This window comes from Sinohyriopsis cumingii, chromosome 11, assembly GCF_028554795.1.
Source record: "Sinohyriopsis cumingii isolate HCF-2022 chromosome 11, ASM2855479v2, whole genome shotgun sequence".
NCBI classification, from domain to species: Eukaryota; Metazoa; Mollusca; class Bivalvia; order Unionida; family Unionidae; genus Sinohyriopsis; species Sinohyriopsis cumingii.
In genome coordinates, this window is record NC_142971.1 from 43194061 (window position 1) to 43220912 (window position 26852).

A 26852-nucleotide genomic window follows, 5' to 3' on the forward strand; every position below is an offset into this window, starting at 1 on the left:
TTGTGAACAACAATAACCAATTTTACTTGACGTTACAGAGTGACAGTGCCATGGATGTGTTTCCAAACAATAATTTGTGTTGTTACACGGACAAATTACCTCAGGCCATCCAGTTAGATCACGAAGCTCTTTGGGAAGTCGCTTTGGTGGAAATTATTCACCCTACACAAGTCCTAAATGTCCTTGAAACTAAAAACACTTTTGAGGTCCAAGTTCTGGACGAAACAATGCAACAAGCCGTGATATCCACTAAACAACATCAAACATTCACTACAAATCTAGCAGTAGTCGGCAGTAAATCCTACATTGTACATCTATGAGTTTAAAATTAACCCCGGCTAGTATTTTAGCGGTCAACATCTGGTGGACGCGATTGCTAACAGATTCAATGCAGCATTTGACAAAGACCTGCTCAAAAGTGAAAAATTCTGTCACTATCGAGTACCATGAAGTGGCTCGTCGCCTACTGAGGAAATATGAAAGTGAGGAAAAAGTGATAGGTAGATTTTGCCCTGAATTGTATGACATTTTGGGTGGAGACCTCAATATGGTCACGGATAAGACTACCGAAAAGATGACCATACCAGCCATTGCCAAGAACCTGGAATTTGAAAAATATTTTCGTTCCCTGGTAGAAATGAACCAAGTACTGAATTTGATCTTTGTGTACTCATATGTGTTGGAGTACAACGTGGTGGAACACACCTCCGTACCGTTACTGCGTGTCATTCCTTTCAAAGTGGATTCTGCCACGAAAGCTGACGAGAAAGGTGGAAACACCTATCACATTCACCGCGAATGTGTAAATCCTCATTATTTGCCCGTCAGTAATTCGTATTTTCACACTGTCATCATTGCTATGAAAGGAGATTTGGGACAAAATACTCCATACACAAAGGGAAAGTCACGGTGAAACTCCATTTTCGAAAAAAGATTCTCTAACGACTCGTAAGTCACGTATTCAGTGTACCGAGACGTCGATTGACAGCGAGGACATGGTTTAGGAGATATGTTAAAATCGGCCTTTCGTTCGGTGGCCCCGTTGTTGAAACCGATGGTGACATAAGGATTGCACGCCTTAAAAGATGTTGCATTGACACACGGTAAAGAATTTCTCCAAAATGTCATCAGCGACAAACAAACCCCTAAAGAATAATTTATTGAGAGCAGGCATATAAATGCCCTGGACGCAGACGAGTCGGGCATTCCTGCTTCCCTGACACCACAGCAAGGACAAAGCAGAAAGAGACGACGAAGAAAACACCCCTTGAAAAGCCTTCATACTCATAAAGCTAGAAAGACTAAGAAAAGACTTAGACGTTTTTGATTATTAAACCATAGATACAAAAAAGTGATGCACCGAGAGTCTTGCGCCTGTTCCAAGTCGGAACTGGATCTGTTTGTCATGCCACCCACTATGATGACGATGCAAGGATACCAATGGGTCGAATTTCATCCCGTCTCCTCTTTGACGGATTCGACTCCCATCGAGTTTGAAATCAAAGGACAGCCCGAAGATTACATGGATCTGAACAGCAGTTACTTGCATTTGAAAGTCAGAGTGATCGAAACGACAGACAATACTAATCCAGAGGACGACGATAAAGTATCCCCATTAATAATGTCATGCATTCCTTGTTCAGCGAAGTGGATTTATACTTGAATAACAAACTAGTCATCAGCAGCATGGATACTTACCCTTACCGAGCGTACATGGAAAATCTCTCGACGTGCGGAATAGAAGCCAAGAACACCCATCTAGATGCCTGCGTGCTATAGAAACCTGACATAAATAATATAAATGGTTCAAATAAGGGATTCGTCGCCCGTCGAAGCAAAGTCATACCACAGAACCGCAGTTTAGAAATGATGGATCGTTTGCATTTGGACATATGGTTGAAAGAGAATTATTTGCTTAACGGTGTGGATGTCCGCCTGAGATTGAATCTCAGCAGTACCGCTTCCTTTGATAACTGTTGACGCTACCAAATACAAAAACATTATACAAGAAGCTCGACTCTACGTACGACGCAAGGGTTACCTAAACTGGGAAGGACATCAGTCACACTTTGAGCAGAACGACCGCCGGGTATCCAATACGACGCGTCGAAGTGAAAACTTTCACCATTTTCAGGAATCAGCCATCCATGATCGAAGAACATCTGTTCCAAGGACAGTTACCCAAACGTTTATTCCTTGGCATCGTCGAGAATGAAGCCTTCAACGGAGTCCCCAATAAAAATCCTTTAAACTTTCAACACTTCAACGTGTTCAAGATCGAAGTCAGTCTTGATAGCAGACCTTGTGTACCAGACCCTTCAAACCTAAGTTTAAAGAGAAAAATTATTTGAGATCGTACTTGTCCCTGTACAAAGCCACATGACAGTTAGGGACCACCACCAGTCACGGCATTTCGTACGAGGATTATGCAGGAGGCTACGTGTTGTGGGCTTTTGATTTCACTCGAGACCAAGGCAGCGATGAGGAACATTTCCACCCTATAAAATCCGGACAGATTCGTGTGGAACTTCAGTTTGCAGACGAGCTGAAAACGACAGTGAACGTCATCCTGTATGCCGAAATCGACAACACCATAGAAATCAACAGTTTAAGAGATGTCATTCTAGACTATTATTAGCTATGGAAGACTGTAATCCCCCTTTGAATAATGGATAATTTTGAGAAATGCAATGAGAGGATACTGTGAAAGTCGAACCCAAAGACAAAGACGAAGAGGACATAGTGATGAAGTCCAGATGGCCAGAACAAAACAACATTTAGTCTTCTGTTTTGCCAAACACCTGGCAGAAACAAATTACGGAATTGATCAAGAAAGATTGCTATGGATGTCAAAACGATCATCCCAGTCAAATTCAACACGATACATTTCTGATGCTGAGTCAAGAAGAAAAATGTGACGAGTATCTGGACGAAGCTTGGAGTCTCATTTCGGAAGAAGCCGTGTTGCATCAGTGGTATAAAGACTTGCATGATCATTCCTCTCCTCCACTGATGACTCTAAAGATCCATCACATCGAAGCTCTCTTGGCTCAGAGTGCAGAGACGAAACGAAGAAACGGTTACCTGTCAGAGATTTTCAAGCAAAACTACAGATTGATGACTTATTATTACCTGTGAAAATAAAAAACAAGAAAACAACACAAAAATGGATACATTTGAACTTTATTACCTTTTGAACCACAGTTCGTACACGACTTCTTGAAATCCTGTCGTGTGTGGTAAATATGAACTTCCTCATCGCAAACATTAGGACCATCAAGCTTATGTCATCAACACGGACGACTGTCAAAACATTGGCGGTTTTACACTTAGCAACGATAATGACACAATCACCGTCCCAGAAGCCGTTTCATTCTTCATGAACCGCCACGGAAGTCGCGGTGATAATCGTGAGCATCGCTGATTGTAGAGCTGTTACCGCTAACCTCTCACGTGAAAGCCTTTCAACAAGCCTCGTGACTATGTTTGCAACCTAGGACACCATTAGGTGCGAGAGCTAAACGTCAACTCACGGCATACAGTAGTTTCAGCCACTCTAACAATTGTTTGCTTTCACAATAAAAATTCACGTAGCTTCAACAAAAACAGCACACAAACACACACACACAATCACTGGCGCCCCCTGCCAATCATGATATCGAGAACGGAGTAATGTAGCAGCTCGCAAAACAAGTTGACATTGAAAGGAAATGCACCCCACCCCCACCCCCCACTGAAAGAGTATCTGCACGTGGTTGACGCATACTGGTTCATAAAGGGATGAAACGGGTATGCAAAGAAAGACGCATTCTTTCATTGCCATCGACGAAATAGCAAAGAACGAGTTAATTGCCTGCGGTAGGGCCGAAGCCCACTCAAAGCTCTTAAAACAACTAGCTACGGATAGGAATGACGGGTAAATTGTATGACGTCTACCAAAATCGTGGGTGTGATAGCTGCGGGGGGAAAAAAAGGCAGCTTTCTGACCCTCAGCCCATCCCCATCACGCCTTCTTCGTACGAACTATTTTTCTTAACGGACAAATGCGACGCCAAAGGGTCCTATTTTTGCGCCTGCTTTTTGAACACGTTTGAAAGAACCTTACCTATTTTTACAAGTTATCGCCCTTATTCGATATAGCCTGCATGCGTGCAATTGAAGGCTGTGAACAATCAAAATTGTTGTAACATTTTCGTTTGGATGAGCTGCGTATTTGCCAAATCCAACTAAAAGCAAACCAGCCGAAACGAAAATTGTTCAAGGTACAAAGGCATCAATAAGACAACAGCATATAGTTAGCAAATCGTCCTAAAATAACATCTCAAAATAAATGTCGACAAAGATTAGTAGTATGATAGGAAAATGTCATCTGCTGGCCCATATTTGTCGCTCCGGAAGGTAGTCCTCATTCATTTCCGTTTTCTTACAGGTGGTGTGGTGGTTGTCATCTTGACTGATCACATAGGCCTACGTGTTTGAATTTAACACTTATGATGTTCTTAGAGCGAAACCAACCTATAAAATCGAGAGTAATTCAAGCTATATACACCATCACGTGTTTCAGTTGATTAAACTTCCAAGGGTGCAACGAAATACAAGGAATTATGTAGGTAATTCAAACAAGATTGTAGTTATCTCCAGAAGGGGAAGGTCATGTAATTGCTTGTGTGTATGTATGTACCCAGTTTCGAATCTAGACCAAAGTAAATCGACTTTCATTTCACGGAACGAATGAAATATGAGTTAAATAGAGAAAATAGACACATCGACTTTTTACTTTGCTGCCTTTTGGAGGAAAGTCAGGGCCCTGTTGAAATTATGGACTACCCCACCCACCCAATACTTAACCTAATCCGGCCCTGACACAAGGACGTCGGGGGGGGGGGGGGCAGGGGGTATTTGCATTTGCTGTACCTATATACGAAAATTAACAAACTGGTCAAGTTTTCCCCACCCCCGAAAAAAGTTGATTTCTGACGTCCCTGCCCTGACACGGACATAGGTAAGATTCGTCTATAATACACTCAGTTGATATGTACAGTATATACTCGCGTGTAAGTCATGTCCGGCTGCAAGCAGCAAATGACTTGATTATGCGATTGCAGATACGAGTCAATGCAGCCGGATGCATTATGCGGGCATATACGGTATATAAACTGCTGCTGTAAAGGCATTTAAACTCTTGACAAAAAGAAAACTATTCAGGCGTTATTTTTTAAGATCAGATTATTTCTGTTTAAATCGACATTTTGCTACCGGTTTGTCACCGTTGTTCTTCGGTCCAACTGACTTTTTCGAATCATTACGCTAAAGTGAACTTCATGGTCAGTTACCGCCATTAACAAAGAAACACTGAGTTGCATTAGCGCTGACATTCCATTACATGCAAAGAGTACCACAGAAATGAGTTTCAAGTAAGTATATTGTTAATTATATTATGTATATTATGGGGCAATATACAACCTGTGTGTTACCTTGTATAAGTACTCTCTTAGTTGGGAGTTAGCAACATTAAAAGAGGTGTAACATACATGTCAGTATGTTTAAACCGGGGGGCGGGGGGAGGGGGGCGGATCATGGAACTATTCCGGAATAAATTTCAAATCCTTCGTAAGCCTATGCTGTAAATTTTCGTTGTATACTGTCCCTTGTACGGTAAACAGCGTAGACTGACGCACGGTAGGAATCGGATGACTTTTCAACCTTCCTTATTTGTTCCACCCACCCCATCTATCTACATTGATGAACTCCATGGACACTGCTGCCTGCAACCAAGTGGCAATGATTGTATGCTAGTTCTTTGTTTCATTCACTTGACGTACGGTTTCGCCTACCCCTTCCTCAAATATCACCTTAGACACGCCCCATTATACATATCACGACTGTACGACTGCTGTGTTCCAACAAATCACAAAACTACAAGTGTTGGTAGTATATTTTCTTGTACTAGGTTCATGCGAACAGCATAATTGAGTTTCCGCTCATTCGTCAAATAGAGATAGTTTCATATTTTGCTTAGTGAAATAACTATTTGCCGAATAAGAACATCTAGGCAGAGACAAAGGACTAATCCCATCCCTTCCGGAGAAAGAAGGATTAGTTTTACCATACTAGCGGATGGAATATTTTCTTGCGGCAATTCGTATTGATTATGAAGTTGACCAGACACACCCCTATTGTGAGTAATGACCTAGTTACCTCCTATCTTGTTTTATACAGCTGCAAATACTGACCTCTACACATGTATACACGATGTGTCATGCCGGGCAACCTTTTCTTTTCAATATTAAGCCCTTTAGGGTGAACCCTTAGAAAACAACAACAACAGCAACTATTACTGCTCGCGAGCGTTGTCTTTTTTCAACAAATTAAATTTAATTATTATGAAAAAGATCAGCCTCTCAATGCCTATAGTCATGTTCAGCATTCACATCGTTTTCCTTAGCGCGAGAAATAATGCTACTGTGCGAAACCACAGGGGCTCGTATCGTTGCTTACAATTTAAATGTCAGTCATACGTATAGTATTAAATAATAATATTATTGTATACTACATGTATGACTGACAGTTAAAATGTAAGCAACGATAAAATCCCCTATATCCGAAAACTCGTTTTTGCTTAGCACACCGACACGAGGTTTTCATGCTTTCTTTAAGTCTGTGTTATGGCTCTTGGTCTTAAGCTATGTAGCAAAAAGAAAGCGAAACCAACAAATTTAGTATAACAAACAACTATTTTCATTCCCTAGAATACAAAGTCAAAATTCAAAAGATACGTTATTATGAATTAGATCACACATAATCCTAAATGTCCTATCACAAATTGAAAAGTATAGAATAATCCGAACGAATTCCGATGGTCTTGAGTGTCACGATGTATCACAAGGCTTTTACCCTGAATGTCTTTAACGATTTTTCAATAATCCCAAAACAATTCAGAGTACCGTAGTAATTGCAATGAATGATTATATATATATATATATATATATATATATATATATATATATATATATATATATATATATATATATATATATATATATATATGTGTGTGTGTGTGTGTGTGTGTGTGTGTGTGTGTGTCTTGACCTAAGACACAGTAGAATGTCTTGGAATTCCCTAGAAGTGAGTAATTTATTTATGCTCGGAAAGTTCCATCAAATTGTTTCTAGAATATTCTGAACTCAAGTAGTTACGTCAACTTCTCATTTACAACTTGTAATCATAGACAAAAGTCAGCTATGTAAACATGTTTACAAATGACCATTAGCTTAAAGTACAATCTACAGTCAGGGACTAATGTTAAGCACACAATATAGATATACATAACACTGACTTTGCAACGTTTGAAATCGCTATGGCGTTTGCACTTCTCCGTTTCTAGTATTTGACTGCCATGTTGGTACCAAAATAAACTGTATTCGTAATGATCTGCCAAATCCGACCCCTCATTTGACTGTGTAAGATCTTCGCCAAACGAGAATCTGGTAAACGAAACCCTTTTCCTTTTAATCTTTTCCACAAATTTGGAAAGGTGATTTGACTATGCGATGAGATGATCAGATGTAATATTCAAGTATCATGAGGAGACGATGTTATGTTTTGCATACACATGGACAGTTGTTGTTACATTCGGGTTCAAAGGACACACAAACACCAAGTAAGGGTCCTACAACTTTATGTAAAATAAAGCTAAAATCTTAAAAATAAACTAGAAAAACCAGAGTTCATTACAGTACCAAGCCCAGCTAAAAACTGCTTGCAATATCACTCTGCTCTTGTTTTAGTAAGGGTTAGACACATGGCATTCTAATTAAATTAACATTTGTACCTTATCCAGGCTCAGATAGCCATGGGAAGATAAACAACAGCACTGAACCTGTTGACAGTCTCTGGTATCAAATATCCAGAATGCTGGGAATAATGTTCTGCTGTCACTACTAACAATTAGATTCTGCTAGAATATGATACAGGCACTTATAACAGTTGTATTGCTTGATCGAGACGCACATCTTGCACTGGCGTCTGTTTACAAAGGGATGTTGAATGATTGTAGAAAGTAAGTGCAGAAAAAATTAGTGAGAAATGTGTTTGTAGTTTCGCTTCTGTAATGTTTGACTGAATCACTTTCTGTTGGTAACATAGATCACTTGATCAGCCTTCACTGACTAATGCTTCACAATTCCGTTGTTTGTTAGTAGTGAACTGGAAATGCGTTCTCTCAACTTTCGTTAGACCTCAGATAACTTTCAAACTCCATCTCTGACCAAACAAGAAAACATTTATAGTTCTTACCTATTATACACTACGGTTATAGACACACACACACACACACACACACACACACACATATATATATATATATATATATATATATATATATATATATATATATATATATATATATATATACATATATATATAAACATTGCATAAAGCAAATTGATATACCAACAGTATTGGTATATCAAATTATGATCTGCCAGTAGTATATGGGGTCACCCTAGCGTCAAGTGGACTTGCCATGCAAAAACAGTCGATTCACTCTGGCGTCAAGGGGAATTTAACATGGGAAATTTTAACATGGATGGAACTGTAGAGCGTCAAGGGGAATTGAACATGGAAATTGAACAGGACCGGTACTTTAACGTCAATGGGACTTTAACGTTAAAATATGGGGTTTGCACTTTGTCGTAAATGGAAATTGAACATGGGAATGTCACCTGGATGTCAATGGGAATTGAACTTTGGGTGACGTCATGAGGTTTATAGGGTCAAAACATTTTATAGGGATTTTAATGTATTTGTAAGGACAAAGGGTAGATAGGGACAAACATACAAATACACATTTAAACACACAGAAAAGACGACAGAAATGTTCTAAAACAAACCTCACAGAGAGAATAATGGCTCAAAAAAGAAAAGTCTATTGTATGGGTTCAAAACATTTATTCAAGTATATACATGGGCTCTCTGGCCTGTGCTTTGGTCTAAGCACTATCCATTTAATACATAAACATTTCTACATCAAACAAACCTATTTACTAGTTATTTAGTTCTTGGCTCTAGTAAACCTGTTTACATTTAATGTTCATTTATAAGAAAAAGCTAACACTAAACAAGTAACATGCAATCAAATAGGACAAAGTTCATGTTTCTCTCTCTCTATTCGTCTCACACGTTGTTAAAAATCTGGTCAGCTAGCACTTGTGTCCCAGCGTAGATATTTCCCATCACTTAATCCGTTTCATTCATAAATCGGCTGTTATATCCATCGTGCTAGGTACACTTATCAGTAAGCAGATCAAGTGCAGTCATCGTCTTCTTCCCATGGAGGTACAATGTATACCATATGAATGGTTACTTTTCCTTCGTTGATGTCAAATTTTCCTCTCATCGACTGCACGTCTTCAATAGCCCTAAAAAGTTTGGACGAAGTTATTTCTGCAGGTGTGCTAAATCCGAGACATACAGGTGAGTTCAAACTGTCGCGATACATATATAGGCTCAAACGACCTCGATCTTTGACTTGGCAATGACATTTGAGTTCCTCTAACAGTGAGTCAAGTAGGTCCGTAATAAAACCTGCTACTTCCTCGGCTGAAATGTCAGACGCGAAGTCTCTAAATTTCACCGTGTAGGTGTAAGTTGTCGTTCTAAATTTTCTTGAGGTCGCTGTCTGAGTCATTTGGATGCTAAAATACTCCTGTAGGTCTACTGAATCCTTTCCCTTCTTGGACGCACTTTGCTGTGACGGTATGGTAGTGAAAGAGGTCAGTGATGTTTGTTCCTTCTCATTTTTCATCTGCGTAGAGTGATTCATCTTTCTCGTTGCTTGTCCTCGCAATGAAGTGTCGTTCTTGGAAGTCGTCCCTTTTTATACTGGGTGATATCAGTATGTCCATAAGGTAAAGTTTTGTGGTCTGGAAGTTTCACTAGCTGCACGTAGTTTGTCATGGCGTTAGTACATAAATAACTAAGATGTGTTACTGCATTGGTGATGTGATAGTGAGGCAAAAAATCACACCCGAGTTTCTCGTTGGACTTGAGTCTTACGCTCTATACTTGCTGTTTGAAGGGATTCATTTTTTCTCAATTGGTCTTAGTAGCGACAATGAACTGTTGGTCTTGGACGTTGTCCTTTTTTATATGCTGACCAATATTGATGTGACCGTACGGCAAAGTAAAGTGGTTGGGAAGTCGCACTCGCTTCTGGTACACGATTTGATAGACTTTTTCCAAGGGTCGACTGACGATGTGGTGAGTGGGTAAACGTACAATCTTGTTCGGCTGGTAGGTGGTCACTTTAAAGTTTGCATCCTCTCCAGACTGCAGTGCTTCTTTCAATACGCCAAAGTTGACCACACGACTGGTACGATAATTCAGAGTCAATCCTTTCACTTTACACTCTGTGTGCACTTCTCCTTGTGGGTCCCGGTATTCGTAGCCGTAATTTTTAGGACCGCCACTCGCGAAACTTAGAATCTTGTCGTCAGGATGTTCGTCTGTCCAGGCTCCTAAACGGTCTCCTTCGATGTTAGGGTGTTGCTGACCCGGTCGATCGATGTAGATGCAACTGTCCGTGTCAAAGTACAGGACGCGATCCCCTAACAGTTCTAAAGCTTCGTACAATTTTAAGCGAGCATGAGCTGTCACGTAAGCCGCAATGATGACATTTCCAAAAGGGTCGTCTTGTACAAAGTCCAGATCTTCTTCGTAATTGACCAAGATTAAATTCTCTCGAACGACGTCCACGTGTTTCATGTATTTGGTTTTGCCGTGAATCATCTGGAAGTAGCGGGAAGGTTCTGTCAAATATTCCGTCTTGGGTAAACACGGTCGTTGTGCCATTTTACCCCACAAGCAATTTAACATCACTTTGGCAAACGATCGCCTGCCTTCGTTTTTCTCGATGTGGTCTAAAGTGATGCCTTCTTGTTCCCGGTATTTCTCTTTGAATTTTATTTGGTCTTCGGGAGTGTGACACCAGGAAGGATAGCCGCTGGCTTCTTGCTTCAGTTTCAAAAAGGCATCCACGTAGTCTGCGAAAATGCCTTTCTGAGTAGGGTCACCCTTGTGGTATTGTTGTGTCTTGGGAAAGTGGCAAATTTCGTACACTTCTAACAGTTGGTATCCCATGTCCATAGCTTTGAACAATTCTACGCTGACCCAGGTTCCCGTCAAGGCCCGTTCTTCCTGGGTGTGCTGACAAGGCTGATCTTGGTTGCACGTTTCGGCACAAGTACGGCACAAGGGAAACATCAGTTTGCCTTGACAATGGTGAGGTAAGACGGGATGGTATAGGTTCGTGGGAGGCAAAACTTTGCACTTGATCAAGCCTTCGTATTGTCGAATGTTTTTCAGGTCGATGTGTTCCGTCAGCAATGGCGGGTGCCCTGTAGGAAAGTGACAATATCTGCACACGTAGGGATACAGCGAACACACATCCAAGTATTTGATTTCTTCTCCTTTCTCTTCGTCGGCTTGGTACAGCAAACAGGTGGCATTGGTCCTTCCTCCGTACAAACTATCCCTCGGGTTCAGGGGGTCCATCAGCTTGTAACTTTCCACGACACGTTTAAACTCGATTTTCAAACGGTGATCGTATTCGTGTTCCCACATTTCCACCACTTGGTATCCTTGCTGTTCTAACTTCAAGCGTCGCTGACAAGTGTCCTGGTACAGGTCTTCCATGGTCCGTTGTAAAAACTGATTTTTAGTGTCACGGTCAGGGTAACAGACGGGACATCCGTGAAATAAGCAACCGTTAAACTCATACACGATCTTGGGATTTTTTAAGTCCCAGCCATCGACCGAATACGTTCCGATGGTCCTTTCGCCTCCTCCGTTGCGGGCATGCTGAATCCATTTGCCTTCCTTGTCGCACAAGTAATGTAACCAGCGTAGGGCTTTGACCGAGTATTGACGCTTGACATAGTTGGTCGTTTGAGGACTGATGACAGCCACGGTCTTTTGAGGCATGAATCGTTGGCGGTACACTAAGGAACACGCTTTGGCAATGGTGCAAGCTTCTTTCAAAGGATCGACCCCTCCGTGTTCCATGAACAGTTCTCAAAATTTTCCACAGCAGCGTCGTAAAATGTCCACGTCGGAACGACAATACTTTAACATTTCTTCCTGAAAGTCGAAGGGGTCAGAGGCATGAGCCTGGTACCAAGCGTAGAAATCTTCTCGTTGTTCGGTACGCATGTTGTCGGGGTCGTAATAGTGAGCCTCAGGCAAATGGGGTAGAACGGCATGTTGATTGGCTTCCGTATTGAAAAAGTGTGGAAAGTACCCTTTAGCCATTTCTGTCATTCCAAACGTTTTAGGCATTCGACTCAAAGGCATGGCCAAGTAACTTATCGAATCTTTAAACTGCACTTGTCCCACTTGCATGAAAATGATTTTGGCTCCGTTCAAAGTGACTTTAGGACGTTCGGTGCCATGTTCCGTATAGTACCTCAAAAGAAACTGTCCATCGTATCCGGAGAAATTGTGAGCCATCACTGTGGCATGGCGATGACAATCTCGGTAACGTTCGATGTCCTCTTTGCTCCATGTCTTGTCGATGGGGTCTAAGACCCATTTGGCAAAATCGTCTAGCGTCTTTGGTCCTAGAAAGATTTATTCACGCCCTCCAGGATTTTTGCTGCAGTGAGGGCAATAACTGAAGATAGGTTCTTGAATGCACTTCTCGCACGCTCGATGAGCCACGCAGAAATTAGGAATGTGAATGCCAGTCTCTTGCATGCATTCGAAATCGAAAAAGATGAAATTGCCTTTCTTCTTGTGACCGTCCTCTTTCTCTGGTGGGGGTTGGTATTTTTGCACGTAACATTGGTGTTCCAAGTCCACGATGTGGTGACAAATGTGACATTTTTTCTTTCCTGAACATACGTGTGCCTTGACACTATTGGTACGTATGCCTTGTCCACACGCGGGGCACAATCTCAGCAGTTGACAAGCGCATTTCTTCTGTGAACCTTGCGTCTTCAAATGTTGTTGGTAACAGGTAGGGCTGACAAACGTGCGCAGACAAGTTGAACAAGGCACTGGTTCTTCGCTCAGACAGGGTTGAGAGGCCAAACATCCTGAGCATTTCCATCCACAATGTTTGTGTTCCTCTCGATTATTATAACCATAGTCACATTTCTCACAATAATAAACATATCCCAGGAATCCAGTTATACTGGTAATGGTATCGAAATGTTCATCGTGATGATAAAGGTGAATGTATTTTCCGTCCTTAAAATGTTGGCCTCGAAACAACAGAGGCCCGCGCATTTCTTGAGGGTGCACTTTCAAGGTGTAGCATGGAGCTAGGGCATCTTGCAATTTTTGCATCTCAGGAATGCCACAGGGTGTGTCTTTGGACAGTCCGGCTTGTTGTAACAGGAGTTCTGCTTCATTTCGTTGTTTGGCTCGGTCGGATTGTTGAATAGTTTTCCAGGTTCTTTTCCATTCTACCGTGTCGTTCTTGTTGGCATAGGTTCGTCCCACCACGATGGCACGGGCTAAACACATCTGGTCATGAGGGTTGTTAATTCGGACGAGACTTGTTTTGGTGTTGCGATGGTCGTCCACCAATAAGACCTTTTTGCGTCCTGTCCCTTGAGGAAGAGAGACGTGAGCCATTTTCAGTGTGGCTTTACCATCGGTGATGTCAAACTTGTCATTGGATTGTTGCACCTGTTGTATCTTGTCCATGACTTTGGAAGGGGTCAGTTCTGCGGGTCTGCTAAACTCGATCCAAACAGGGGATTTCAAGCTGTCGTGTTGTATGGATAGTGTCAAGCGATCGTCTTCTTTGGGTTGACATTGTCGCTTGAGTGTGGTGAGCAAAGAATCCCACATCTCGGTGATGAACCCTTCTGCTTTCTCCAACGGTACGTCGGACTTGAAATCTTTAAACTTCACCGTATAGGTGTAAGCCGTGGTTCTAAATTTTCTAGAGGAGCGCTTTTCCGTCTCTCGAATGTGATAGTACTTTTCAGGGTTGACTGGTGAACTTTGGTTTGGAGTAGACTCTCTCTGTCTGGTCGCAGACGTGGAAGGTGTTGGTTCAGGTTCGCTCATGTCTTCTATTTGAGCGAACACTTCTTTTCGTGTGTGAGGCGATACGTCACTTCGCTGCCTCTTACGTTCTTCTTCTCTCTCACTGAAATCGTGCGATCGTTTCATCTCGATTGCTGATTCAGAAATGATTTAACCAAGTTCATTCTTTCCATATATACCCTCTCTACCTCTCGTTGTGACAATGACTTGGTATATTTCACAAGGCAAGTGAAAGCCAAGCATATAGGAACCCAACGACAGCGTTGCGTCTTAAACACCTCATGCATCTTGACGACCCTTCGATTCAAACCCTACCACGAAAGAAAATAGTTGCAAGAAAAATAAAACAGACAGTTGGTGTCTTCAAGAGAGCTAGAGACGGCACTGTGTCGCTGGGACACGTACGTACGTACTCCAGAAAACTACGCTACTCGACAACGTGAGTGTGCTTGTCAAAATGTTTGAATAAGATTAAAAATGTTTGTCAGTTTCAAAACGCGAACCAGTACTGTGGCCGTTTAATATTTGATGTGGCAAGAAGAAATGGTACAATACGCAACAAAGGGTTTGTACGTTTACACTCCAATCTGTCTGTACTGCAATGGTAACAGCGCTCTTGCGTTGGCATTATTTTGCCACACTACCTTTTAAATAAAACAATGCATCACTCATCATAAACGATTTCATTGGCTATACTTATTTTCTTACCGCTTTCGCTTCGAATTGACTTCAGTACCTTTTCGCACAGCGACAAGATCGGACGTGTTTTTTTATTCTGCGTCTGGTCGCTACACTACTTGCCCTGAATTTACAACCAAACAATGTGTTACACATTGTAATTGACTTCATTGGCTAACCGATATTTTACACTTCTGTCTCTGTTGATGTGAGTGTGCTTGTCAAAATGTTTGAGTAAGATTAAAAATGTTTGTTAGTTTCAAAACGCGAACCAGTACTGTGGCCGTTTAATATTTGATGTGGCAAGAAGAAATGGTACAATACGCAACAAAGGGTTTGTATGTTTACACTCCAATCTGTCTGTACTGCAATGGTAACAGCGCTCTTGCGTTGGCATTATTTTGCCACACTACCTTAAAAAAAAACCCCAATGCATCACTCATCATAAACGATTTCATTGGCTAAACTTATTTTCTTACCGCTTTCGCTTCGAATTGACTTCAGTACCTTTTTGCACAGCGACAAGATCGGAAGTGTTTTTTTTTTTATTCTGCGGCTGGTCGCTACACTACTGTCAACAAGCCCTGAATTTACAACCAAACAATGTGTTACACATTGTAAGTGACTTCATTGGCTAACCGATATTTTACAATTCTGTCTCTATTGATGTGAGTGTGCTTGTCGAAATGTTTGAGTAAGATTAAAAATGTTTGTCAGTTTCAAAACGCGAACCAGTACTGTGGCCGTTTAATATTTGACGTGGCAAGAGAAATGGTACAATACGCAACAAAGGGTGTGTACGTTTACACTCCAATCTGTCTGCACTGCAATGGTAATAGCGCTCTTGCGTTGGCATTATTTTGCCACACTACCTTTAATAAAACCCCAATGCATCACTCATCATAAACGATTTCATTGGCTATACTTATTTTCTTACCGCTTTCGCTTCGAATTGACTTCAGTACCTTTTCGCACAGCGACAAGATCGGACGTGTATTTTTATTCTGCGGCTGGTCGCTACTCTACTTGCCCTGAATTTACAATCAAACAATGTGTTACACATTGTAAGTGACTTCATTGGTCAGTCGATATTTTCCACCGCCTTAGCTTCAAATTGGTTTCACTTGTTATTCGCACCGTGAGATGATCAGACACGTTTTTCTGTACCTGACCATTAGTCACTTCACAAACAATAAAACTAAAACACAAATGATCACGCCATGAGCGGCTCATGGAAATTATGTTAGTCATGTTACGAAATATAGCACGACTTGTTTGGATGTACTTTTCTGTGGTCACTCTTTAATTACATGCGTCTTCAGTTCACTCTTGTGATATTTTTTGTAAAGGGCGTATTTTTTCTATGGATGTGATTGTGTTATGTTCTATATGTTCTTTTATGTTTTCAGTGATTTTACTTTATATCTATATTTTAATTTAGATGTATAGACTATGTAGTCTGAAATAAAGAATTCTTATCTTATCTTATGTAATGGAATGAGTGTTTCTTTGAAACTTTCATAAGGAAAATGTGCCATAAAAACAAACGTACGTGTCGTCATATTTTTAAAGTAGGAATACATGATCTCTCTCTCTCTCTCTCTCTCATTGTAGTTTTGATTTATACCCTAATGGAATATGTTCCCGTTTGAAGATACCTCTCCAAAATTGTGATCAGTAGTCACCATAATTACGTGAACTGTTCGTCATGTCAATTGTGATCAGTAGTCACTATAATTACGTGAACTGTTCGTCGTGTCATTTTTTTCAAAAGTTTACACTCTAAAAAATTGTAGAACGATTTTTTTTCTTCCATCAGTAAATCTTTGTATGAAATAAAAGCTTGCGTTTGCACAATTCTGGTATCTTAACTTTATCCGGTTTTGGAACTGCAATATGTCACGCATTTTTTTTCTTTTAACGTTAGATTTACAGTTTTTCAAAAAAAAGACAATCACACGGCTTTTTTAAGAATGAAACAAATGACATTGCACTGTATAACCCTGCCTATGGTTAACTCTGAATTCTAAAGTCAAAACATGGGTTCAGGAAAAAATGTAACAATGTTCGTCCTATATTCTCACAGTTTACACTGGAGGAAGATAACGGACAGATAATATCAACAGCAGAATCGATATAAACTTTGAACACAGAGTCAGAGAGTACAATCCAAACTACAGTGACAAGTGCAGGGGAAACACAAAGTAGTACAATTACATCAGAGGGGGGTGGGGAAACCAGTGCCCCTCCTAAAGACTGTTCACAAACAAGTCTATAACACAAAAATCAATAATAATTTGTAAAAGAATAGAATAATTTAGAACAATAAAAAAAAAAGGAAAAAAAAGCGACACCCTGGGAAGAGACAAGAATGGAAGGAAAAAACTTACAGTTCTTGTCTATAAATACAAATGGTATAAATAGGGAAAAAATCTTTAAATTCCCTAAAGATCTAAACTATGATGTATTGTTAATACAAGAGACGCATAACGGTTTTAAAGACAATATAAAAATAATAATGGAAAGTTACCTAAATGGAATCTTATTAATTAATGATTACGAACACACAGATGTTAAAGGAGGGGTGGCAGTTTTAATCAAAAATAAAAAAGGTTTGACATGGGAAAGAATAGAAGTAGATAAGGTTTTTAACGGTAGGATGATACATATTACAATAGAGGATGTGCACATAATTAATATATACATGCCAGCAAATAGGGAACATAAAAAATTATTCTTAGAGAATTTAAATAAATATATAGAGAAATATGCAACAGGAAATATAATTATAGGGGGCGATTTTAACTGGGTGGGAGAAAATATAGATAGGGAGGGAGATCTAGCACCAAACGACATTAGGATCAAACCGGATATGGACTTTTTTTATCAAAAAATATAAATTAACAGATGTGTACCGAGTACAGAACTTATTAAGGAAAGAATATACTTATAATTATAAAATGAATAAAGGAAGACGCTTAGACAAATTTTACTGTAACAACTATGATGAAAATGTATACAAAGAAACGAATATCACAGATTTTAAAATATCCGATCATAAACTTATTAATATGACTGTAATTTTTAAAAATAGAATAAAATGGGGGCATGGAAGATGGATGATAAATAATTCAATTTTAAAAGATACAGATTTTATACAAACGGTAAAGAAAGAGATAGAAGATTTTAAGAATAGGGAATATGTTGATATAATATTAGAATGGGAAAAACTTAAAGTCAAACTAAAAAAACTAGCGATTGAACACTGTAATTTAAAAAATAGGAAACTGAAAACAGAAAGGAAAGCGATCAGATACCAACTACAAAAAACAAATGCTAAGGATATAGAGACCAATTTAAAAAACAGATTGGAAGAAATAAATAAAATAGAAAGTAGGGGTAGAGAAATTAGGGCAGGGAAATTTACGGGGATATATAAAAAAGCAGAGGGATTATATAAAAGAGAAGAGAAAAGAATGGGGGGAGATAAATTTATGGAGAAGGTCAAAATCAACACAACAACAACAACAACAATAATGGAAAAACAGGAAGTTATGGATCATATTAAAAACTATTATGCAACACTGTATACGTCTCAAAAAATATCAGAGAATGAAATTGATGATTACTTACAAGATATACCATGTGAAAAAATTAATGATAATTTTAAACAAATATGTGATGATTTTATATCACAAGAAGAAATTTTAGACAGTATAAATACAATGAATAAGGGAAAATCTCCAGGGGGAGATGGACTCTCTGCGGAATTCTATATGACATTTTGCGGAGAGCTGTTGCCCATTCTTGAATGGTTATATAACAATATATTTTTAAGAAATAATGAAATGTCGGAAACGATGAAAGAAGGGGTCATCATTTTAATATATAAAGGCAAAGGGGATAGGGAAGAACTAAAAAATTGGAGGCCCATCTCCCTCCTTAATACGGATTACAAAATATTAAGTAGAATCCTAAGCAATAGGCTAAAAAAGGGGATAGGTGGAATAATAAATGTAAACCAAACGTGTGGGCCCAAAAATAGGGACATACAAAATAACATATTAAGTATAACTGCAATTTTAGAACATGTACAAAATAAGGGACAGAAAGTTGCTATGGTACTTTTTGATCAAGAAAAAGCCTTTGATAGAATAGAGCATAACTATATACAGAAAGTCCTGGAAAAATTTGGCTTCGGAGAACCTTTCCGGAAATGGACAAAAATTTTATATAATAACATAACTTCAAGAGTTCAAAATAACGGAGCCATGACAGAACAATTTGACATTAAAAGATCGGTGCGGCAAGGATGCCCACTATCAATGCTATTATACGTGATAGCAATTGAAATGCTCAGTATCAGTGTAAAACTAAATAAAGGAATTAAAGGTATAAATGTTCCAAATATCAAAGAGGAAGTGAAAATGTTACAACATGCAGATGATTGCACTAACTTTTTAGAGGACCCGAAATCCTTTGAGAACCTTATAAAGGAATATGAAAAATTTGGAAGAGCATCGGGGTCAAAAATAAATCATGATAAAACAGAAATTTTAGAGATAGGCAACTGGCGCGGTAGGCTTTCCAGCATACCAGCCCATATGTTTAAAGATACTGTTAAAGCACTTGGTGTGTACTTTGGCAAAAATGAAGAAAAGGAAAACTGTAAAAAAATGGAATGTGAGATAAAAAGAAATATCGATATCTGGGCACTTATGCCGTTATGTTTAATGGAACGGGCACAGGTGGCCAAAACATATATGTATACAAACTTGAATTATATTATGAAGTCTACTAACATAAGTAACATAATTTTAAATAATATAGATAAACGCATAATTAAATATATATGGGATTTTAAATTACATTATGTTATAAAAGAAACATTATACAAGGCGAAAGAATCAGGGGGAATAGGGTTACCAAGCCCCATAATTTTAAAAGTTACCAATATTTTAAATAGATTTAAACGACTGAGTGACGAACCTAAATTACCATGGGAGGGGATATATATATATTGGTTTGGTTTCGTTTTGCGGAACAGGGAGGGAATATATAAAAATAACAAATTAATGAAACTTTTAGAAACACCTAGAAGATATAAGAGTATAAGAGATCTATTAATGAAATATAGGGACACAAAAGAATTTTGGGACCAGGACGAAAAACTCTCATATAAATGGATTCGGAATGACATAACCAAAAATATACAAAGTAAAGTTGAACGTGAAAATTTATATGTGAACTGGAAAAAGGCATGGGGGCACTGGTCACAATTAGGATCTTTAAAAATACAAAGCCTCGCCTTCAAATACATGCATGATGCGTGGTTGACGGGAGAGGTTGCAGCGAGACGGTACATGGTCGGAGTACCGCCTAAATGTCCGCTGTGTAAAATAGGAATGTACAATAAAAAACACGTAATGTTATATTGTAAGGAAACAGAAGTTGATAGGAAAAAAATAATTGATGAAATTAACTTAAAGAGTAAATTTAAACCACAATGTATATTATATCTTGATGGTGATTTGAGCAAAGCAACTTTATATAAAATTTCAAGTTTTATTGTTAATAATATTAAGAAATGTGGCCCAATCAAATTTTAACCTAGGGAATACCTCAAGAGGGAAAGTACAGATAATGATGCCATGGGGCTATGTCACATGGCGCTACGCGAAGTGAACAGGCCCGTGGCAGAATCTGGAAAGGAACCCCTCTTGAAAAAATAAATTTTAACTGAATTTCTATCTCTTCTATCACTAACAGCAACAAAAGATCTATGTGAATTGAAATTGGATTTTAAACTTAAATTTAAATTTAAAACTAATCTAAAATTTAAAAAAAGGAAATGTATAAAATCAGAATTTTGGTTTGCAACTCAAATCAATATTAGGGAAAAATTTTTTTTTTTTGTTTTTTTTTTTTTTTGTTTGTTTGTTTGTTTGTTTCTCTCTCTACGATTGAACCAATTTTGAGATATTTCTAATTAAAAGATAGACCTGTTCCATGGGAGAGAAGCATAATAATTAAAAAAAATGTGAACCCTTCATGGAGCTCAGCCTAATCTTATTAAGAAAGGTGATTTAACACATACATAAGAATCAGTAAGATTCAAAAAAATAAGGGGATATCACCGTTCTTCAAAATTCAAAACGTATAAAAAGAATTTCCGTTGTATATGAATACGGAATATAATAGGAAAACTTATGCACTACAAGAATTTGATCCAACAAGCTATCCCAACAAAAACACATTATAGCATACATAACCCATAGCACAAACATATAACAAACATGGGATGTAGGAGACCCTAGCAAGGTCACAGAGAAAACGAAAAAGAGGAAGTTTAACCGAGAGGAAAATCTAAATCACTCTCGGAGATACTCCTCTATAGATACACTAGGGATTGAATAAATACCCTAACTCCTAAATTCACGTTACAAAAACGATGAAATAATACATTACAACATATCTGGGGAATACAAAAACACATAAATAATTTATGTAATTAGGAAAGGGGCGGGGGGCATCTGTCTGGTGCCCCAAAAAAAAAAAAAAAAAAAATGAAGTCAATTCGAAGCGAAAGCGGTAAGAAAATAAGTATAGCCAATGAAATCGTTTATGATGAGTGATGCATTGGGGTTTTATTAAATAAAGGTAGTGTGGCAAAATAATGCCAACGCAAGAGCGCTATTACCATTGCAGTGCAGACAGATTGGAGTGTAAACGTACAAACCCTTTGTTGCGTATTGTACCATTTCTTCTTGCCACGTCAAATATTAAACGGCCACAGTACTGGTTCGCGTTTTGAAACTGACAAACATTTTTAATCTTACTCAAACATTTCGACAAGCACACTCACATCAATAGAGACAGAATTGTAAAATATCGGTTAGCCAATGAAGTCACTTACAATGTGTAATACATTGTTTGGTTGTAAACTCAGGGCTTGTTGACAGTAGTGTAGCGACCAGTCGCAGAATAAAAAAAAAACACGTCCGATCTTGTCGCTGTGCAAAAAGGTACTGAAGTCAATTCGAAGCGAAAGCGGTAAGAAAATAAGTTTAGCCAATGAAATCGTTTATGATGAGTGATGCATTGGGGGTTTTTTTTAAGGTAGTGTGGCAAAATAATGCCAACGCAAGAGCGCTGTTACCATTGCAGTACAGACAGATTGGAGTGTAAACGTACAAACCCTTTGTTGCGTATTGTACCATTTCTTCTTGCCACATCAAATATTAAACGGCCACAGTACTGGTTCGCGTTTTGAAACTAACAAACATTTTTAATCTTACTCAAACATTTTGACAAGCACACTCACATCAACAGAGACAGAAGTGTAAAATATCGGTTAGCCAATGAAGTCAATTACAATGTGTAACACATTGTTTGGTTGTAAATTCAGGGCAAGTAATGTAGCGACCAGACGCAGAATAAAAAAACACGTCCGATCTTGTCGCTGTGCGAAAAGGTACTGAAGTCAATTCGAAGCGAAAGCGGTAAGAAAATAAGTATAGCCAATGAAATCGTTTATGATGAGTGATGCATTGTTCTGTTTAAAAGGTAGTGTGGCAAAATAATGCCAACGCAAGAGCGCTGTTACCATTGCAGTACAGACAGATTGGAGTGTAAACGTACAAACCCTTTGTTGCGTATTGTACCATTTCTTCTTGCCACATCAAATATTAAACGGCCACAGTACTGGTTCGCGTTTTGAAACTGACAAACATTTTTAATCTTATTCAAACATTTTGACAAGCACACTCACGTTGTCGAGTAGCGTAGTTTTCTGGAGTACGTACGTACGTGTCCCAGCGACACAGTGCCGTCTCTAGCTCTCTTGAAGACACCAACTGTCTGTTTTATTTTTCTTGCAACTATTTTCTTTCGTGGTAGGGTTTGAATCGAAGGGTCGTCAAGATGCATGAGGTGTTTAAGACGCAACGCTGTCGTTGGGTTCCTATATGCTTGGCTTTCACTTGCCTTGTGAAATATACCAAGTCATTGTCACAACGAGAGGTAGAGAGGGTATATATGGAAAGAATGAACTTGGTTAAATCATTTCTGAATCAGCAATCGAGATGAAACGATCGCACGATTTCAGTGAGAGAGAAGAAGAACGTAAGAGGCAGCGAAGTGACGTATCGCCTCACACACGAAAAGAAGTGTTCGCTCAAATAGAAGACATGAGCGAACCTGAACCAACACCTTCCACGTCTGCGACCAGACAGAGAGAGTCTACTCCAAACCAAAGTTCACCAGTCAACCCTGAAAAGTACTATCACATTCGAGAGACGGAAAAGCGCTCCTCTAGAAAATTTAGAACCACGGCTTACACCTACACGGTAAAGTTTAAAGATTTCAAGTCCGACGTACCGTTGGAGAAAGCAGAAGGGTTCATCACCGAGATGTGGGATTCTTTGCTCACCACACTCAAGCGACAATGTCAACCCAAAGAAGACGATCGCTTGACACTATCCATACAACACGACAGCTTGAAATCCCCTGTTTGGATCGAGTTTAGTAGACCCGCAGAACTGACCCCTTCCAAAGTCATGGACAAGATACAACAGGTGCAACAATCCAATGACAAGTTTGACATCACCGATGGTAAAGCCACACTGAAAATGGCTCACGTCTCTTTTCCTCAAGGGACAGGACGCAAAAAGGTCTTATTGGTGGACGACCTTCGCAACACCAAAACAAATTAACAACCCTCATGACCAGATGTGTTTAGCCCGTGCCATCGTGGTGGGACGAACCTATGCCAACAAGAACGACACAGTAGAATGGAAAAGAACCTGGAAAACTATTCAACAATCCGACCGAGCCAAACAACGAAATGAAGCAGAACTCCTGTTACAACAAGCCGGACTGTCCAAAGACACACCCTGTGACATTCCTGAGATGCAAAAATTGCAAGATGCCCTAGCTCCACGCTACACCTTGAAAGTGCACCCTCAAGAAATGCGCGGGCCTCTGTTGTTTCGAGGCCAACATTTTAAGGACGGAAAATACATTCACCTTTATCATCACGATGAACATTTCGATACCATTACCAGTATAACTGGATTCCTGGGATATGTTTATTATTGTGAGAAATGTGACTATGGTTATAATAATCGAGAGGAACACAAACATTGTGGATGGAAATGCTCAGGATGTTTGGCCTCTCAACCCTGTCTGAGCGAAGAACCAGTGCCTTGTTCAACTTGTCTGCGCACGTTTGTCAGCCCTACCTGTTACCAACAACATTTGAAGACGCAAGGTTCACAGAAGAAATGCGCTTGTCAACTGCTGAGATTGTGCCCCGCGTGTGGACAAGGCATACGTACCAATAGTGTCAAGGCACACGTATGTTCAGGAAAGAAAAAATGTCACATTTGTCACCACATCGTGGACTTGGAACACCAATGTTACGTGCAAAAATACCAACCCCCACCAGAGAAAGAGGACGGTCACAAGAAGAAAGGCAATTTCATCTTTTTCGATTTCGAATGCATGCAAGAGACTGGCATTCACATTCCTAATTTCTGCGTGGCTCATCGAGCGTGCGAGAAGTGTATTCAAGAACCTATCTTCAGTTATTGCCCTCACTGCAGCAAAAATCCTGGAGGGCGTGAATAAATCTTTCTAGGACCAAAGACGCTAGACGATTTTGCCAAATGGGTCTTAGACCCCATCGAAAAGACATGGAGCAAAGAGGACATCGAACGTTACCGAGATTGTCATCGCCATGCCACAGTGATGGCTCACAATTTCTCCGGATACGATGGACAGTTTCTTTTGAGGTACTATACGGAACATGGCACCGAACGTCCGAAAGTCACTTTGAACGGAGCCAAAATCATTTTCATGCAAGTGGGACAAGTGCAGTTTAAAGATTCGATAAGTTACTTGGCCATGCCTTTGAGTCGAATGCCTAAAACGTTTGGAATGACAGAAATGGCTAAAGGGTACTTTCCACACTTTTTCAATACGGAAGCCAATCAACATGCCGTTCTACCCCATTTGCCTGAGGCTCACTATTACGACCCCGACAACATGCGTACCGAACAACGAGAAGATTTCTACGCTTGGTACCAGGCTCATGCCTCTGACCCCTTCGACTTTCAGGAAGAAATGTTAAAGTATTGTCGTTCCGACGTGGACATTTTACGACGTTGCTGTGGAAAATTTCGAGAACTGTTCATGGAACACGGAGGGGTCGATCCTTTGAAAGAAGCTTGCACCATTGCCAAAGCGTGTTCCTTAGTGTACCGCCAACGATTCATGCCTCAAAAGACCGTGGCTGTCATCAGTCCTCAAACGACCAACTATGTCAAGCGTCAATACTCGGTCAAAGCCCTACGCTGGTTACATTACTTGTGCGACAAGGAAGGCAAATGGATTCAGCATGCCCGCAACGGAGGAGGCGAAAGGACCATCGGAACGTATTCGGTCGATGGCTGGGACTTAAAAAACCCCAAGATCGTGTATGAGTTTAACGGTTGCTTATTTCACGGATGTCCCGTCTGTTACCCTGACCGTGACACTAAAAATCAGTTTTTACAACGGACCATGGAAGACCTGTACCAGGACACTTGTCAGCGACGCTTGAAGTTAGAACAGCAAGGATACCAAGTGGTGGAAATGTGGGAACACGAATACGATCACCGTTTGAAAATCGAGTTTAAACGTGTCGTGGAAAGTTACAAGCTGATGGACCCCCTGAACCCGAGGGATAGTTTGTACGGAGGAAGGACCAATGCCACCTGTTTGCTGTACCAAGCCGACGAAGAGAAAGGAGAAGAAATCAAATACTTGGATGTGTGTTCGCTGTATCCCTACGTGTGAAAATATTGTCACTTTCCTACAGGGCACCCGCCATTGCTGACGGAACACATCGACCTGAAAAACATTCGACAATACGAAGGCTTGATCAAGTGCAAAGTTTTGCCTCCCACGAACCTATACCATCCCGTCTTACCTCACCATTGTCAAGGCAAACTGATGTTTCCCTTGTGCCGTACTTGTGCCGAAACGTGCAACCAAGATCAGCCTTGTCAGCACACCCAGGAAGAACGGGCCTTGACGGGAACCTGGGTCAGCGTAGAATTGTTCAAAGCTATGGACATGGGATACCAACTGTTAGAAGTGTACGAAATTTGCCACTTTCCCAAGACACAACAATACCACAAGGGTGACCCTACTCAGAAAGGCATTTTCGCAGACTACGTGGATGCCTTTTTGAAACTGAAGCAAGAAGCCAGCGGCTATCCTTCCTGGTGTCACACTCCCGAAGACCAAATAAAATTCAAAGAGAAATACCGGGAACAAGAAGGCATCACTTTAGACCACATCGAGAAAAACGAAGGCAGGCGATCGTTTGCCAAAGTGATGTTAAATTGCTTGTGGGGTAAAATGGCACAACGACCGTGTTTACCCAAGACGGAATATTTGACAGAACCTTCCCGCTACTTCCAGATGATTCACGACAAAACCAAATGCATGAAACACGTGGACGTCGTTCGAGAGAATTTAATCTTGGTCAATTACGAAGACGATCTGGACTTTGTACAAGACGACCCTTTTGGAAATGTCATCATTGCGGCTTACGTGACAGCTCATGCTCGCTTAAAATTGTACGAAGCTTTAGAACTGTTAGGGGATCGCGTCCTGTACTTTGACACAGACAGTTGCATCTACATCGATCGACCGGGTCAGCAACACTCTAACATCGAAGGAGACCGTTTAGGAGCCTGGACAGACGAACATCCTGACGACAAGATTCTAAGTTTCGCGAGTGGCGGTCCAAAAAATTACGGCTACGAATACCGGGACCCACAAGGAGAAGTGCACACAGAGTGTAAAGTGAAAGGATTGACTCTGAATTATCGTACCAGTCGTGTGGTCAACTTTGGCGTATTGAAAGAAGCATTGCAGTCTGGAGAGGATGCAAACTTTAAAGTGACCACCTACCAGCCGAACAAGATTGTACGTTTACCCACTCACCACATCGTCAGTCGACCCTTGGAAAAAGTCTATCAAATCGTGTACCAGAAGCGAGTGCGACTTCCCAACCACTTTACTTTGCCGTACGGTCACATCAATATTGGTCAGCATATAAAAAA

General features: G+C 40.0%; 1 protein-coding gene across 1 annotated transcript in view; it reads left to right on the forward strand.

The window, feature by feature from the left end:
• Nucleotides 1-5285: 5285 nt before the first annotated feature.
• LOC149788025 (protein SSUH2 homolog) overlaps nucleotides 5286-26852 on the forward strand; it is a 133000-nt gene continuing 111433 nt past the window's right edge. The window contains exon 1 of the mRNA XM_089974298.1: nucleotides 5286-5414. Coding sequence (XP_089830424.1) covers nucleotides 5404-5414 — 11 coding nt within the window. The 5' untranslated portion in view covers nucleotides 5286-5403. The remainder of the gene's footprint in view (nucleotides 5415-26852) is intronic.